Raw genomic sequence first — 15,849 nt, 5'->3', positions numbered from 1 at the left:
GAAAGGTGGTAGATATTTTGACCGGCGAGCTGAGCAGCAGTGAGGGGCATGAGCCCACACTAGTGCTAGGTGCAGTAGTTGTAGCGTGGGTCTTACGAACCCCGCTGCTGCTAAATGGGGCCCACCAGTTGGCTCCGTGAAAGGGTAGTGGTAGCGCGGGTAATCGGCCCGCGCTACAGCTACAAGGTTAGTTGTAGTACGGAGCTTATACCCAGTGCTGCTACTATGGCTAGACCTGGGGCATCGTGGGGCCCACTTATCAGTAGCGTGGCCTTTGATCACCCGCGCTACTACTAAACTGTACCTGTAGCGCTTTCTTATAACCCGCGCTACTACTACATAACAGTAGCATGGGTCTATTACCCAGCCCTATACGATCTACCTATAATGTATTTCCTAGTAGTGTTGGGTTCAAAACTCGATCTCGATTGTTATGGCACCCGATCTATAATATCTCTCGGTTCTCGTATGTGATTTACAGCAAGAGGCAACAAGGAAGGGGATTGCGAAGGAGACTAGGGACAAGTGACAACCAAGTTTCATAACAGACACCTACTCCCTCTAGGCTAAGTAGCCTCTTGGTAGGTCGAAGCACTAGTCGAGACCCTTTTCCGCTTGGATTGGGTTGGGCCAACTCCCCCTTCCTTGTCGCTTCGGTGCTTCGTAGTGGTCATGACGTTCACCCCTCTTCCAATGACGGCGTCCTCTATCCCAAAAAACGCGATGGATTCCTCTGCGTCTGATGTTAGGCCCCAGCTTTGGCAGGGTTCCATAGTAACTATGGCGTTCTTTTGCCCAATCACAATCCTGCAAGCAAAAGATAATCCGCTTCACACGTTTGCTATCGTAGGCAATTGGAATAAAAATATTCAAAATTGTGGCATGATATAAACTCTATGGAGCTGGAAGTCCGGATCAAATTGTACAGATGCATGCAGGTTTATGTTTGAACAAAGGAATACTTGATTTATAATTAGTGGGACTAAGTTATACCAACAAAGCATGCGGCGACGCAACTCAATCTCATGTAGCCCGAGTTAGTGGAAATGAAATAAGACTAACACAGACATGTACCTTGGTGAACCACTCAAACAAGTGAGACCGACAACGGGTCCACCGCCGCCCAAATTAATTGTTCCCTTGAGCCTGTTGAACATGGAGCAATTTCTTCAAATTTCGTAAGATGACAACTAAAACTACATATATGCAACATAGGCACGTCCGTTTTACACTTTTAATATCAAAATCGATGACAGCATTAGTTGACGTTTATGTACAACATGGGACGCGGTTCTAGTTTGGAAGGGTATTTATAATGTCATGATTACCTGAAATTAGTGGAGCTCCACACCTGAACAATGCCATGTGCTGTTCCTGTAATTAGAACTGGAAGGTTTGGGTGGACAAGGACGCAAAGAACTGGAGACGTAGCTTCCAGTGTATGAATGCACTCCCTTTTCTGCAAGTCCCAGATCTGATTTCAAAGAAACATAGTGTATGGACTTTAGCATCCCGGCCTCTCCAACTACCATTAACGTAATGCACCTACTGTATTCATTAGCTAGTATGGTGTTTGATGGCAATGGCACATACACATACCTTGGCAGTGCAATCCTCAGAGCCAGTGATCAAACTCTGTTCATCTCCATGTGTGATAAAATCAAGGCAGTTTACAACATCCATATGCCCAAGCAAAGAATATTCAGAGACGGGAGAATCAAGCCTCCAAACCTGAACAACAATATACTCAGCAGAGGATTTAAGGTCTAGTACTAGTAGAATTTACCTTCATAACGTCAAAGTTTAGACCGCAAAAAGAAGAAATCTGGCCAGACAAACCTTTACATCGCCATCCAGAGAACCACTTGCAAAACTGTTGGCTTCCCTTGGGTTAAATTTGACCATCGTTAAGTCATCCAAAAATGTTTCTGTGCACTTCCAGCTCAAGTCCCAGTCTAAAAGAACAGTGTCCAGTGACAAGACATATGGTAGGGTTGGATGAACTGCTAGTATGGGAGTTATCATGATACCACCAGGTTCAACACTCCTGATCTTTTCTATTTTCGTTACACATGCACAGTCGTACACATGGAGGTCACCAAGAAGTGTCACAGCAACAATCCATTTCCTTCTTGCAATAAATTTGACGCAGATGACTGCAACGGGAGAGGAAATTACTCCATCACCCATATATCGATCAAAATGTATATATGATACAATTTTAATTGTTACTCCCCCATACGCAATTCAGAAATAGTACCTGCATAATCTGAGACTTTAAACGAATTCATCGGGTACTGCATGCCATAGAAAATGACTTCATTAGTTGAATGGTAAATGCCAAGGTGTACACTGTGACTTCCCAACATATATACATTTTGATCGATCGTTTGTTGCGATGACCATTTATATTTAGTAGCATTATATTTTTCAAAAGATTAATATATTCAGGGAATTCAATAGCTTGCCTTCATCTCATGGTTCCATGCATGAGCATACCCAGTACAATGACCTGTTAAAATCCTGTGTGACAACATAAATTAATTGTAGGATCTAATGACATCCAACACGTCACTTGAACGACCGAATGGAAATATGCACATTCCCCATATTATGGTAGCTACCAATATATGCACTCACCATGGCTCTGTTGGATGTGCATCCAGGGAACACACATTATCAGGATTATACTTCACCAATATGTCCTGATCCAGCAAAACACTAGTCAACATCAGGAACAATAGCTAAAATTTTGTTGGATGACACATATACGCAAGTCGACCACATATGGCGGGCCCATTGTTGGTCGAATTGCCAGTAGGAAAGCAAAAGCAATCAAGAGAAGTCAAGAGGAATAGAAGTGCATCTCAAGTTAGCGTAGAGTAAAATGTTTCTGCGAAATGGAGTAAATTGGGCGCCACCAGTGTAGTGCTGACAAGAGACCTAGGTTGGGTACCCCACTCGTGGGTTGCCCATATCCAGCTGTGAACAGAAAGATTACTAGCACTAATGTTCAATCAGGGTCCCCTTTAGTGATCCGACACTGACTATCAATGTAGCACCTCCCACCCACCCACGCCCCCTTTAGTGATCAGAAGGTGATTCTTGGACAACTTTGAGTAATACACATACCTACAACAAAGCTATTTGCCGATGTGCTAAAGGGGATAAACAACGTCCATACGATGTACACAACTACGCCGGGGTGTTGGGCAACATTGTGTTGCATGCACTTCACCTAGACTGAGCCATTAGCTGTAGATGAGATCTACTGCGGAGGCCGGTATGCGTGCAATTCCTATCACACACACACACACACACACACACACACACACACACACACGATAGACGCAACACTTAACTCTCCAACTCTCTTATGTGAACATTACTTAAGGTTGTGTGCATCTTAACTATGAAGCGGCGGGGTGTCGCTCATTATACTTTGTATCCATTTGATGCTACATTCTGAGTTAATAAAAGCGCCCTTTATGGAAAAATGTATTGTGTAGATGAGACAACTCACCTCAGATGCAACTTCTACATCCTTCGCATAAACAGCTTTCAGTGCCACCTCATGCATCATATTAACAAACTCCTTAGCTTCCTCGAAAAATTGATCAGATTCGGATTGGTCTTTGAATAAGCTGATGTGCTTGTCTCTTAATATATTGCTCTGAATAACGAGATCAAAGTCTGTTGCTTCCTTTTGCTTCATCTCCTCTTTCATTGTGACAATCAAAGTGCAAGTGGATCTACAAGACACAATGCCATATAACGGCAGCTTTGTGAAGCACCATGGGGACGTACCGCTCTTGTCGACGAGTCTAAATCCCACATTTTCGTCTGTGTTGTTTGTTAGGTGAAGTGAGCACGGGATGGGCTCATTGGGACAGTAAGGGAAACGGAGTTCCGGCGGGTGGACGTCAAGTATATGTAGTTTGCTAATTGACCCTGTGATGTCCTGCTAAATAGATGAATGATTGGATAGCCAAGTAAGAGTGCGCACAATTGGTGTGAGCTTATTAATACCTACCTATTAAATCAATTTGAATTTAGAAACAAAATTGAGTTGAAAAATCAATATGATAGATCGATGGACATTGTGGAAATAACGTAAAACTAGACAAGTCAACCATGTGCATAAAAGCTCTCAACTTTCCAGAGATTGGAACGTACAAAACATAGCATTTAATTAATTAACTCATTTCCTCTAAACAAAGATTATTGAACTCACCTTAGACATTGTGTCTCCAGCTTGTTGCCTCCTATCTGTACTTAGCTGCTGCTCACCATAATCCGTTGATCGCTCCTGATAATTCATATTGTCGATATCCATAATTGATACTGTGTTTTGTTTTCCAATCACAATCCTAATATATGATAGATATATAATCATATAAGTCTGGCATAAAAAATAGGAATCTCGAAGAAAATAATAAAAATATATACAGTAGGGAGAAATCTGAACTCTTTAAATAAGCACTTGTGCAGTAAATAAAAAACATGAAATATATACCTTCCCATCACACATGCGAGATGGTAGACAGCTCCAACACAGCCAGTCTTGATAATTCTTTTAAGCATTGGGGGGCATGAATGTATCCTATGGATTTTTTTTTATCAGCAAGTAGAATTGAAATCCAGGCATGATCGAGTACATTTAGTGCACCATCAATAGCTGACCAACTAAGGGTGTGCGTGTGGACACCAGTTATAGTTTCTACATTTTGAATTACCTGCAATTTACGGTGGTCCACAAATAAACAGCACCATCTTTTGAACCTGTAATTAGAGTCTCCAGATTGGGTTGGTATATGACAGACGTGACAGGAGATACAAAAACTTCAAGTGTATATGCACATATCCGGTTCTGCAAATACCATATCTAATTTGGGGAAAAAAAATCAAAGCATGCATTAAAAGATGTAACTGTATTAGCATGTATTTCCATGAGATCAATGGCGGCAGACCTTGACAGTCTTATCATTTGACCCTGTAACCAAAAACTCTTGATCGTGACAAGTGAAGAAAACCAAGCAGTTCACTCTGCCCCAATGCCCAAACAAATCATAGTTTGATCTGGGAGAATCAAGACTCCAAACCTGCAAAACAATAATATATACGTCTGAGTGTGGTTTTTCAGTGATCGAGCTCCATGGTACCCCCGTGAACAGTAAAATCGAAAAATTCTGAAACTTTGTGGCACTGATTATGACCAAATGTTCTACGTGCTTGCAATTTATTGTGGCGAACATTCTAGGTGCTCATATAGAAAATAAGAAAATTGGTGCTCAAACTTGTGTGCACTGTTGAGCAGAACTTGTTTTTTTTGTGTTCAGCTCGTCGGATGTCATATGGGTCAAATTTTGCAAGCACGTAAGACATATGATCATAAACTATGCTTCAAAATTTCAGAATATTTTTATATTTCTTACTATTTGTTTTATTTTACTGTTCATGGGGTACCATGGAGCTTGAGCTAGATTACAACTTTCTGTATATAGGTCATAATGGAAGAAAATTAAAGGTACTCCCTTCATTCCCTTATACAAGGCCACAAACTCAAATTACAGGTACCTAGGTAAAATTTAATGACTATTTTGCAAGCCAATTTTTTTTCTTATTAACTGGGATCATTAATACGCCCGCATGCATGCAAGGAAGGAATGAGAAGGAAGTAGCACAGTGTCATTATGACTACATGCATGCAAGCATTAAATAAGTTGCTAGTACGAGAAAACATCATTAAATTTTGCCTCGGATACTGTTAGTGGCCTTGTATAGATGCAAAATGTATTTTTTATAGTGGCCTTGTATAAGGGAATGGAGGGAGTATATAAGCAACACTTGTCTTGATCATGGTGTGTGTGTGTGTGTGTGTGTGTGTGAGAGAGAGAGAGAGAGAGAGAGAGAGACCGCATACCTTCACATGGTAATGATATGAACCAGTAGCAAAGGTGTCATTTGGGTTAAATGCAATAGGAAATTCTGTCGCACTCTGTTCAAATGTCTGTACGCACTCCCAACCCTTATCCCAGTCCCAAAGTTTCATCTGTGTACCCGCAGACAGCAAATACGGCTTGGTTGGATGAACGGCCAGTGACCAGAGTTTCGCAGATCTACCACCAACTTTGAAACTTGCGATCTTGTGCATTTTGTCATAGTCGTAGACATAAATGATACCATGATTTGTCCCAGCAACGATCCATTGTTTTCTTGCAATAAATTTAACGCACTTAATTGCTGCAGTGGGGCGGGAGATTAGTTTATTAGCATGTCAGCTTTCATGATGGAAGTACTAACAGAGGTCAGAAATCATGCCATATTTCGCTGAGACTCTAATTGAATCCCCTTTTCTCTGCGGTATGAAGAAATTATCACCATGTTAGTCAATGGAGACTTGGAGACTAAAGCATGCATACATGCATACCCATGCGGAGAGTCTTTATAAAAATAGGAGTGCTACATGCCTGTTTCTGATAGTCCCAAATGCGAACATGTCCACCATTATCTCCGATTATTATCCTGCCACAAAAAATTAATGGTTTAGTAAATTGTGAAGCATATATGTGCAACATCCCATATGCTCACACGTAAAAGAAAATCTCATTCATGTACTCAGTAAAGAGGTCACATGCCGAATGAAACTATGAACTAGTCGGGGGGGGGGGGGGGGGGGGGGGGGGGGGGGGATTCCTTAGCTAAATAATACTTGAGACCGTTGTTTTGTTGCATTTGGAAATATCAATCAAAAATTTCATCGAATATCTTGCCATGAATCTAGAGGTGAGGTGCCACATGAATATTCAACGAGTAAATTGATCAAGAAGAAACACTTCGTCTTGACTTCTGTGTGTTAACGCATACTATTTTTCTATGTATAAAGAATGCACTCACCAATGCTTGGTCTGGTTGGTGTCTAAGGAACAGACATGACTGTCATTTGGATTTTTCTTGCATAAGATTATCTGATTCAACAAAGCTATGGTTAGCGTCTGGCCAGGGATCACCTCGAAGTTTAACTACTCGGACATTGGAAACCAGAAATGCAAGATAGAATTCGTACCTTGGTTGTGGGTGAGATTGTCTGCGAAATACATGACCATGAATGCACACGTGTAAATAGTAGAGAACCACCACCACAAAACACATGTGAAGAAAAATCAGAATGTGAAGTAACATTTACACTAGATCAACCTTTCAATTTAAGCAAGCCCAACATGTATATATCTATCTTCCATTAGATAGATTACTAAAGGACTAGAGAAAGAATGGAAATTATTAATTGAGCCAAAAATAATGGCAGTGATTTATTATCCTCATTTATTGTTTTGTCCACCTAATCATTTAATGGAAATATTGAAGTCCAACAATGTTCCCTCAAGAGGTAATTTTGCAACATATTTTTGAGTATCTTGAAAGGCATATCATTGATAATGTGACAATCAAATGTGCTAGCCAACAATTTTCATGGGGGGATAAGTGAAGACGATACAAGGCCAGATACTTTTTTGCATGGTATATGAGTTTTTAAGTTGTAATATTTTCAGTGTATAAAGGATGACTTGAATATCTCAATGTTAACATAAGATTACACAAGAACATACATACAACAACTAACCATGCAAATGGGTGGGTCATCTGGCTAGTTCACCATATTTATACTTATAAGTAATATATTACCTTAGACGACAGAGTTGTAATGTGTGGTGGCTGACTATAAAGTGCTTTCAGTTTCACCTCCTGCACTGCAACCCCCATATCTTGAAAAAACTTGTCTGGTTGGCTTTGGAAAGTGTTAATATGCTCATCATCCCCCAATATTAATGTAGCAGCGTGGAGGATAACATCCATGATATACTTTCGTGGTTGATCTTCTTTCTCTTGTGTTGTCATTATGAGAGTGTAAGGGGTGTTCGGCGGCACAAGGCCATATAATGGTAGCCCTAAGAAGGAGGACCCCATGCTCTTGTCCATAAGTCTAAAGGCGACATGGTTATCGGTGTTGTTTGTAAGCTCCAGTGGGCACGTGATAACCTTGTTGGGCTCAAAGGGGAAGCAAAGCACAAACTGATGAAGGAGAAGAAGATCGTTTGTCCCACCTGCTGGGATTACATGTGCACTACATTCTAGTTCAGCAAGCCTTATGATTATATGCTTCATACTAGCTGGTCTCTTTGCTGGGTCCGCTTCCGTGCACTCTATCCCAATCTCTGCACATACTCGTATTTGTTCCCACTGCAATGTATCCAACATCTCATTACTCCAAATCTCAAGTACCTAGGAAATTGCAACCACGATTACTTTAAGAAATGAATATGTAACATAACTATTTTAAAATTTGACTTGAAATAGTGACATACACAGACGTGCTTACATTCTCAACAGTTTGATACCCCTTCTTTCCAGTCAACAGCTCTATAATTATAACACCAAGACTATATAAGTCAAACTTGTGTGTGATTTCACCTCTGTAGAATTCAGGTGCCAAATATCCCCTAAAATACATTTAGTCTCATCGTCAATTTTGTAATATGCAGAACAAGTGCAATATAAATAAATTATATCTGAAATTGTCAAAGATTTAGAGTTCAACAACTTTAGTTGGCTTACAGTGTTCCACACACATTATTTGTAACGGCCCGGGTCTGGTTCTCCTCAAAACACCTTGATAATCCAAAATCAGTAATTTTCGGCATCATATCTTCATCCAATAATATATTTCCGGGTTTGAGATCTAAGTGCAGAATTCGTTTTTGGTGAAGATAATTTAACCCTTCGCATATCCCTTTTATTACTTGGTAGCACTTTCTCCATTCAAGTTTTCCAGATGAATCTACAAAAGGGATTTGAGAAATGGTAATGAATTTAGTATATATCTGAGACACTTTACTTCCTTTGTTTTGGAACTTAATATAATATATCACAGGATAAATTATTTCAGTTGTATGCTTGAGTAGCTCAAATCCACCAAGTAATATCCAGTGAAGAAAACTAGAATGGAAACATGAACGTACCTGTAATATATGCATCAAGACTCCCTTTAGGTAGATACTCAAAGCAAAGCAATCTTTGTTGTACATCTGCCATAACCATTTTCCCGTTGTAGTTTTCCATATTCCCTTGTGTGTCAGAACAGTATCCCAAAAAATGTACGATGTTCTTGTGCTTTACCTTTATCAGACATTCGACCTCTCGCTGGAATTCCCTCTCATACATATATGTGTTGGATAACCTCTTTATGGCAACAACCTCATTCTCAAGCATTGCCTGCAGTAGTGAGATCGTGCAAGGATATTATTAAGTTTACTTTCATATAAAGTTTGATAAAATCAGGGTTAGAGTGTGGGGATCGTAAGAGTTTTTAGTAGTACCTTATAAACCACTGCAAAGCCACCTCTTCCAATTTCCAACTTATCAGAAAAATTATGTGTGATTTTCTCCAAAAGTGAGAACGGCAGGGCCATGGCCTCTGCATTTTCATCAAGTAGCATGCACTCCAGCTCAATTTCTGTTATACCACCTCGGCGATCCATAGGGCACACGGCTAGTAGCAACTCGGTTACCCTAGCTTGAAACAAGGGAGAACTAGTTTTGTGAGGCCACTAACTACATCAAACTAACTTCCCAATTGCTCAAGTAATTAAGTAGTAATAATGAAATACATATTTAGAGCAGCACATCATCTGTTGTGTATATACACAAACTGAGAATGGGAAACAACATTTCCCATATATACTAGACAAACTGAGAGAAGAAATATGTGTCGGGGGCGGGAGGAGTTCTCTGCGGTGTTCTATCAGAGGGTTTGGAAGGTTATCAAAGGGTTTTGATGCCAATATTCGCTGACTTGTACAATGGGAGGTTGACATTGTTTAAGCTGAATTATGGTTGTATTTGTTTTGTGAAAATGCTACATCCACGGGCTCCTACGAAGAGCCCAAGTAAACTTCCTATCTAACTCACTATCCCCCACACCCCCCCACCCCCCCCCCCCCCCCCCCCCCCCATTTCAGGGGGTGGGCCCCTCACATGTTCCCACGTTAATTATTACGTTAATCACATAATTATGATTACGTAGGTGTACCATTACTCATTTGCTTTGCTACCTATAAAAGAGTAGATTCAACCATTCATGCCTATATATGGGGAAAGTAGTGGCTGAACCCACCCTCGGTGCACCCACGCAAGAAATCATACAAAAATAATTGAGTTGAATCTGCTCTTTTATAGGTAGAAAAAATCTGAAACTTTTTGCAAATGAGTATCAACAAATATTAGAGGCTCTTTCCAAGTTTGGTTCTCAAATGACATCCGAACAGAGCTGTACAAAAAAAGCAAATTCACAAATTTTGGTCAGATAGTACACGTACATTTTGAGTATTTTTGAATATTTTAGCCGAAGTCAGCACAAATAGGCTAACACAGTCGCATGGAAAGTGTTTCGTCCGACAAACTCAACTTCCATGCTAGGAAGTCACATCCTGGAAGGAGTTGTTATTCTGCATGAGAAAATTCATGGGACGCACTCTGAGAACTTCGATAAAGTTATCTTAAGGTTGATTTTGACAAGGCCAATGGCATGTTCAAACGACAAGATCAAATAGCCACTCTTGCAACAAGCTATGCAGATGAAGTTTTCGCGCCTCCAAGATGAAATTCCACAAAAATGAGCTCTTCTGCTCTGGTGAGTTTAAAAAAGTTGAGCATCATTATAAATAACTTTCCAGTTGTGAGTTGAATCTCTACCATTACGACACCTAGGAATCCCAATTCATTACGCGAGGTGTTGAATAGAGAGTAAGGGCATGAAGGACCGAAAAAAGCATAATAATTGGAAGGGAAGGCTCCTATCGTATTTGATAATTTATAATAAGGGCTGCGTTGTCATAATGAAGATTGTTCTCACCAGTCTTTGATATTTTATTCGATCCTTCATTCAAATACGCAAGGAGGTACAAAAATGTTGGATTATTGTGGATTCATATTATTTTGGCAATCCGATGAGCATAAACGAACCTCGTTAATACTGGACTTACCTTCCAAAGATTTATATTTGGAAAATTAAAGTACTGCTTAAATTAAAGATTTATGTGATTGTGGGACTGAGATGCTGTCTTAACGAAAGACAACTTGGCAAAACATAGATAGCAAGCGAGCAAAAAATGTCATTTTTGTGATCAGGAGGAAACAACAGATCGTATGTTCCTTTCATGGCAATTTTCCACCCTCTTCTTGTGCACCATTATCGCTTAACAGCAACAACAACAAAATTGGAAACTGATTGTTAGGGTTTAACACAAACTTAAAGCTCAGATCCATGTGTGAGTTTGTGATTTATTGTCGGCGATCTAGAATTACTTCGGCGAGTGTGCTTTTAGCTGACCGAAACTTCTAATTTTCTTTTTGCAGCTTAGCTACAGGATGGGTCCATATATGGTGTTCCCTGTGGTATTCAGAGGCTGGAGCGTCCATAGTGACTAGGTGCAGGCAATGAGAGATGATCATGCGAGCTATGTTCAATTTGTTTGGATGGTGCTCCTATAATGTGGTATGTTTTACTCGATACTTCAATCAAAATGGTTGTGTGTAACAAATAATTCAGGGGCCGGAGCAATGCCCTCCTTTTCAAAGAAAAACATGTTCGTTTGTGTCATACGCTGCTACATGTGAAAGTTAGTGTAGCAATATTGTAGTTTTAGCTCAAAAAATTGAATTTGGAACTTATCCCTGGAGGAAAATACCTATTGCAAAACAAAATTTTGGATGCACCAACGAGAAAAGATGCCGAACCTTCATCATCTCCTATCATTACTACCTCCATCCAGGTTTTAAGGGCCATCCGGCCAAAACTCCAGGACCAAGACGCCTTTTGGACATTGCCACAAAAAGCACTAACTAATTGAGAGCCCACGTCCTGTTGATTCTGTGCCAGACCCTCCTATTAGAGCAGTGACAATAATAGAGCCAACTGTTGCCTAAAGCTTATTGACATGTCATCTATAATTAATCTAATAGCCCGTACGTATAACTATAAATATGTATTGTTTTATTAATACATGACCAGATCACAATTTTATAGTTGCATATATATTACTTTATTAATACATGACCCACCACACAGTTGTATAGTTTCATATGTATTACTTTATTAATACATGATCCACCTTAGAATTTTATAGTTTCTTGAAGCCTGTTCAGCTGTATCTTAGAGCACGTACAACGAGGTGATGAAAGCGAGCTGTAAAACTCCAAATATTATACTTTTGTTGAGTTGGAACAGAGGGAAGAGGAAAAGAGAAGAGAAGCGGGCTACTAGTTCACAGCAGGCTGTAGCACGTATTTTTAGAGACTTTGTGAGAAAATGATGTGGGCCATGTATCAACAAATTAGTACTCCCTCCGTCACAGTTTATAAGGCGCGCATCAGAAATCTCTAGGACTAAGGTGATCCATGATTGGCTCCAGTTTCCTTTCCTCTCAGACTGAAAAATAGTTGCGTAAATTAAACCACATCGCCTAATTAGCTCAGAAATCAATGTACAGTATACCACCCGGCCAGTAAACGAGTCGTCCGCATGCATGCAGTGGTGGAGACCAATTCCCACCCGTGTGCACACCCAGCCGTTCCCACTATGCATGCAACCAAGTACGCCTGCCTAGTACTAGTAGTCTAATTAACTAGTACTCTAAGGAGTAAATGCCAACGCGCCTTAAACCTCGCATATTTTGGAAATGCATGTAAACGAAAGTGTGCCTTATAAACTGTGATGGAGTACATATTTATACCCAACCATCATACAAGCCGGCTATAAGCATGGCGATAAATGACATGACAATAACATAAACTCCCTCTGTTCCTACATATACTCCCATAGTGTAATTTTTTAAGAAACTTATATTTAGGAACGGAGGGAGTAGTTAGCAGCTGGCTATGTGTTAACCATGCTATTAGGGTGTGTTGGGCATATTGGCCTGGCCTGGAAGCTGCCTGAGACGTGTCTGGGTGGTGTTTGGTTTGCAACCTGAAATCTGAGACACATGCCTGGCCTGGTGGTCACCTGCTCTTGATTAGCCTGGCCAGTTCTCAGGCAACTTGTTTAGCCTGGTCCAAGCGGATGGAACCGGACGCCTGGGTTTCAGGTATCTTGTTTAGCCCGTACTTGATACGTGCATGCTATACACCCGGTCACATCACACTGCCAATCTGTAATTTTTAATGTTTAAACATTTCTCCCAGTCCAGGCTTCCAACCAAACAACACATACACACATGCCTGGCCAGGCAAATTTCTTCTTTTTCCCGGGCCAACACTTGGCATTGATTTTTCCCAGGCATGAGGTCCAGGACCTGAACCAAACAGACCTTAGACTATCCACAATGGGAATAATATAGGTGATAACATCACACATATTTATACAAAATAGATGATGTGACATGTAATTAATGAAAAAAGAGAAAGATGTGGTAACATAGCTAGTTACTACTATCTCCGTCCGGGTTTATTGGTTCCCATTGTATTTAGTGCCAAATTTTGACCGTAGATTAAACTAACAAAATGTTCACGCACATCGCCAAACATTATATTTTTGAAAACTATGTTCAAATACGAATCCAATGAGATAATTTTTCTTGACATGCATTAACATTTTGTTAGTTAAATCTTTAGTCAAAATTTGGCACAAACTATAAGGGGGACCTATAAACCAGGACGGAGGTACTAGTAGTATGAATAACATCACACATACCAAAACAAGATGAGTTTACAACTTAAAAAATGAAGTGTTGCATGACACCATATTACTTTCCATTGTGGAGGTAGTAACATAGAGTAGTAACATATGCATGTTACTACTCTAAGTTACTCCCCACTGTGGCTAGTCTTGGTCTACAACCCTTTTTCAGCCTCTTCATCAACTAAGTTAAATATAACATTTAAATTTTATAATCTACTTAAAATTCTAGGCACTAGCCCATGAAAGCGCACGGATTGGCTGCATGCTTTACTTTTGGATTTAGATAACCCACGATAGTTTTCTCTCCTCTCGTTGCATGGCTCCGCTAGCATTAATTACCGAGAGCATGAACGAATTACAAGGAGCTCGTGATTTGGATGGGACCTAAAAATATGGGTGCGGTTGGATGGCTAGCTGGCCTAATTAATAATCTGGGGCGGAGGGAGTACTACTATATTGGTGCCAGAGCATGGAGCCGAACATGCCCCTTTTTTTAGTCACAAGCCAAACATGCCCTAATTAAATACAAGGAGTAGCACATTTATCAATTGATAACCAAAAGGGTTAGAGCATTTTCCTGATCTTACATAAGACGAGCTATTCTCAACCACCATATGCATGCTGACAACCTAACAAGAAACTGTTTAGTCTCTTGCTGATCCAATCAACTAAGCAAGTGGCCAACTAATCCTCAAACTTATCCCGACCTATCGGTGTTTGCGTTTCAACAAAACTGACACACATGCACAGCGATTGATTACATTAAATTAATCCATTAACTACTAGGCTATCTCTTGTTTCCTTGAAGCATAGGCATATACTCCCTCCGTCTAGGTGTGTAAGTCATCTTACGAAAATCAAATAATTCTAAAACACTTAGGCGCGGTACATTAACTCTCATCTCGTTTCTTGTTTCGTGACATATCAACCAATAAGAGATGTGGGTCATGCATGCTTTAAATGATTTGAGACTACCAAACACGACATGCATTGGTCAGTTCGTTGCATGCATTGTTATTAATTAGCAAAAACACATTAAGTTCTTTTGTTTTTCCCTCCACCTTGGTCACGATGCACAACGTAAGATGACTTACACACCTAGATGGAGGGAGTATATAAAGTGCTGTATGAGATAGTACTACTAACAATTCAATAGTCTTCCCTCAAAAAAAAAGTATTCAATAGTCAAAAAGGTGCTATGGAACAGAGACAGCATATCTGTTCAACACTATTCGCCTTTTGCTTTTCATACTTTTTTTAAAAAAAGTAGGGGGTCCAGACTGCATTGAAGTACATATTACAAAAGGACCCAACAGAAAAACAAACTACAGAACAGTCCCTGACTTTTGCAGAAAGGAGCCCCTAGAGAGAATGAAAAGAGCAATCGGGTACAAGACAGCTTCCTATCGGATTCAATCACGACGACTCCAGGGATAAAACCACTTGGGCCGCCGTGATCTCTTGCTTCGGCTCCAGTAGCCAAGCTCACCGGAAAAGGAAGACATGGACTCCGAGCAGAAAATTGATAGTAAACATGTAGGAAGCTGCGATCATGAACCAGAGCATGCGTATAAGAGAATATGCAAGGCAGTTACCTTACCTGGACCGGCCGGGAAACAAAGTGTTTCAGATGTTGCCTTCTCTTCTGACTTCTGAGCATACAAATGAAGGGAGGGAGAGGCACGCGTACCAGCTCGCGGTCCGTATGGTTGCCGTCAGGAGATCTGAAGCTTGAACGGCTGTGAGGAAGCACCACCGTCCGCCGTGGTTGCACTCGCACGAGGCGGCGCTGCTGCTGCTGCCTAACTCTATCTGCTCGGTGACTATTTTGGGGGCTGGGCTGGGCTGGTTTTGGATGCGAGCCGGAAACTTGGGTTAAGTAGGAGTATGTAACCGTGCGTGTGACCTGAGGTGCCAACTACTAAGACTACCCAGCCAGTTACTATCGAGAGTAACATATAAGTGGTATCATGTAACACTTCATTCATTAGGTTGTAAACTCATTTTGTCTTACATTTGTGATGTTATCCATAGTGTGAGTAAGACTTCCCATAGTGAAGAATAACTTAGATTATTAATATGCATATGTTAGACTGTTCACAGTGAGAGTAACT

At 40.5% G+C, this 15,849-nt stretch overlaps 1 protein-coding gene across 9 annotated transcripts; it reads right to left on the bottom strand.

Moving 5' to 3' along the window:
- Positions 1–424: 424 nt before the first annotated feature.
- On the bottom strand, positions 425–15,600 carry LOC125520751. Of its 9 annotated transcripts, none has more exons than XM_048685759.1 (24): positions 15,331–15,600; positions 9,375–9,571; positions 9,018–9,270; positions 8,614–8,836; positions 8,378–8,498; positions 7,684–8,280; positions 7,067–7,087; positions 6,898–6,968; positions 6,471–6,525; positions 6,322–6,358; positions 5,924–6,243; positions 4,971–5,102; positions 4,737–4,885; positions 4,517–4,603; positions 4,235–4,370; positions 3,524–3,964; positions 2,641–2,705; positions 2,469–2,523; positions 2,261–2,297; positions 1,840–2,156; positions 1,600–1,731; positions 1,329–1,474; positions 1,075–1,146; positions 425–807 (listed from the first exon to the last, which is right to left on the bottom strand). In XM_048685759.1, exons 2-24 carry the CDS (start codon positions 9,534–9,536, stop codon positions 567–569), a joined length of 3,870 nt encoding a protein of 1,289 aa, XP_048541716.1. In that variant the 5' UTR covers positions 9,537–9,571; positions 15,331–15,600; the 3' UTR covers positions 425–566. The 9 variants fall into 9 exon arrangements, with proteins under 9 accessions (XP_048541716.1, XP_048541713.1, XP_048541714.1 ...); XM_048685756.1 differs by having other exon boundaries at positions 9,375–9,567; XM_048685757.1 differs by having other exon boundaries at positions 3,524–3,961; positions 9,375–9,567.
- Positions 15,601–15,849: the final 249 nt, after the last annotated feature.

The sequence above is a fragment of the Triticum urartu genome, chromosome 7 (assembly GCF_003073215.2).
Source record: "Triticum urartu cultivar G1812 chromosome 7, Tu2.1, whole genome shotgun sequence".
NCBI classification, from domain to species: domain Eukaryota; kingdom Viridiplantae; phylum Streptophyta; class Magnoliopsida; order Poales; family Poaceae; genus Triticum; species Triticum urartu.
Note: the sequence above shows the minus strand (reverse complement) of the source record. Positions and strands in the feature narration are given on the sequence as shown.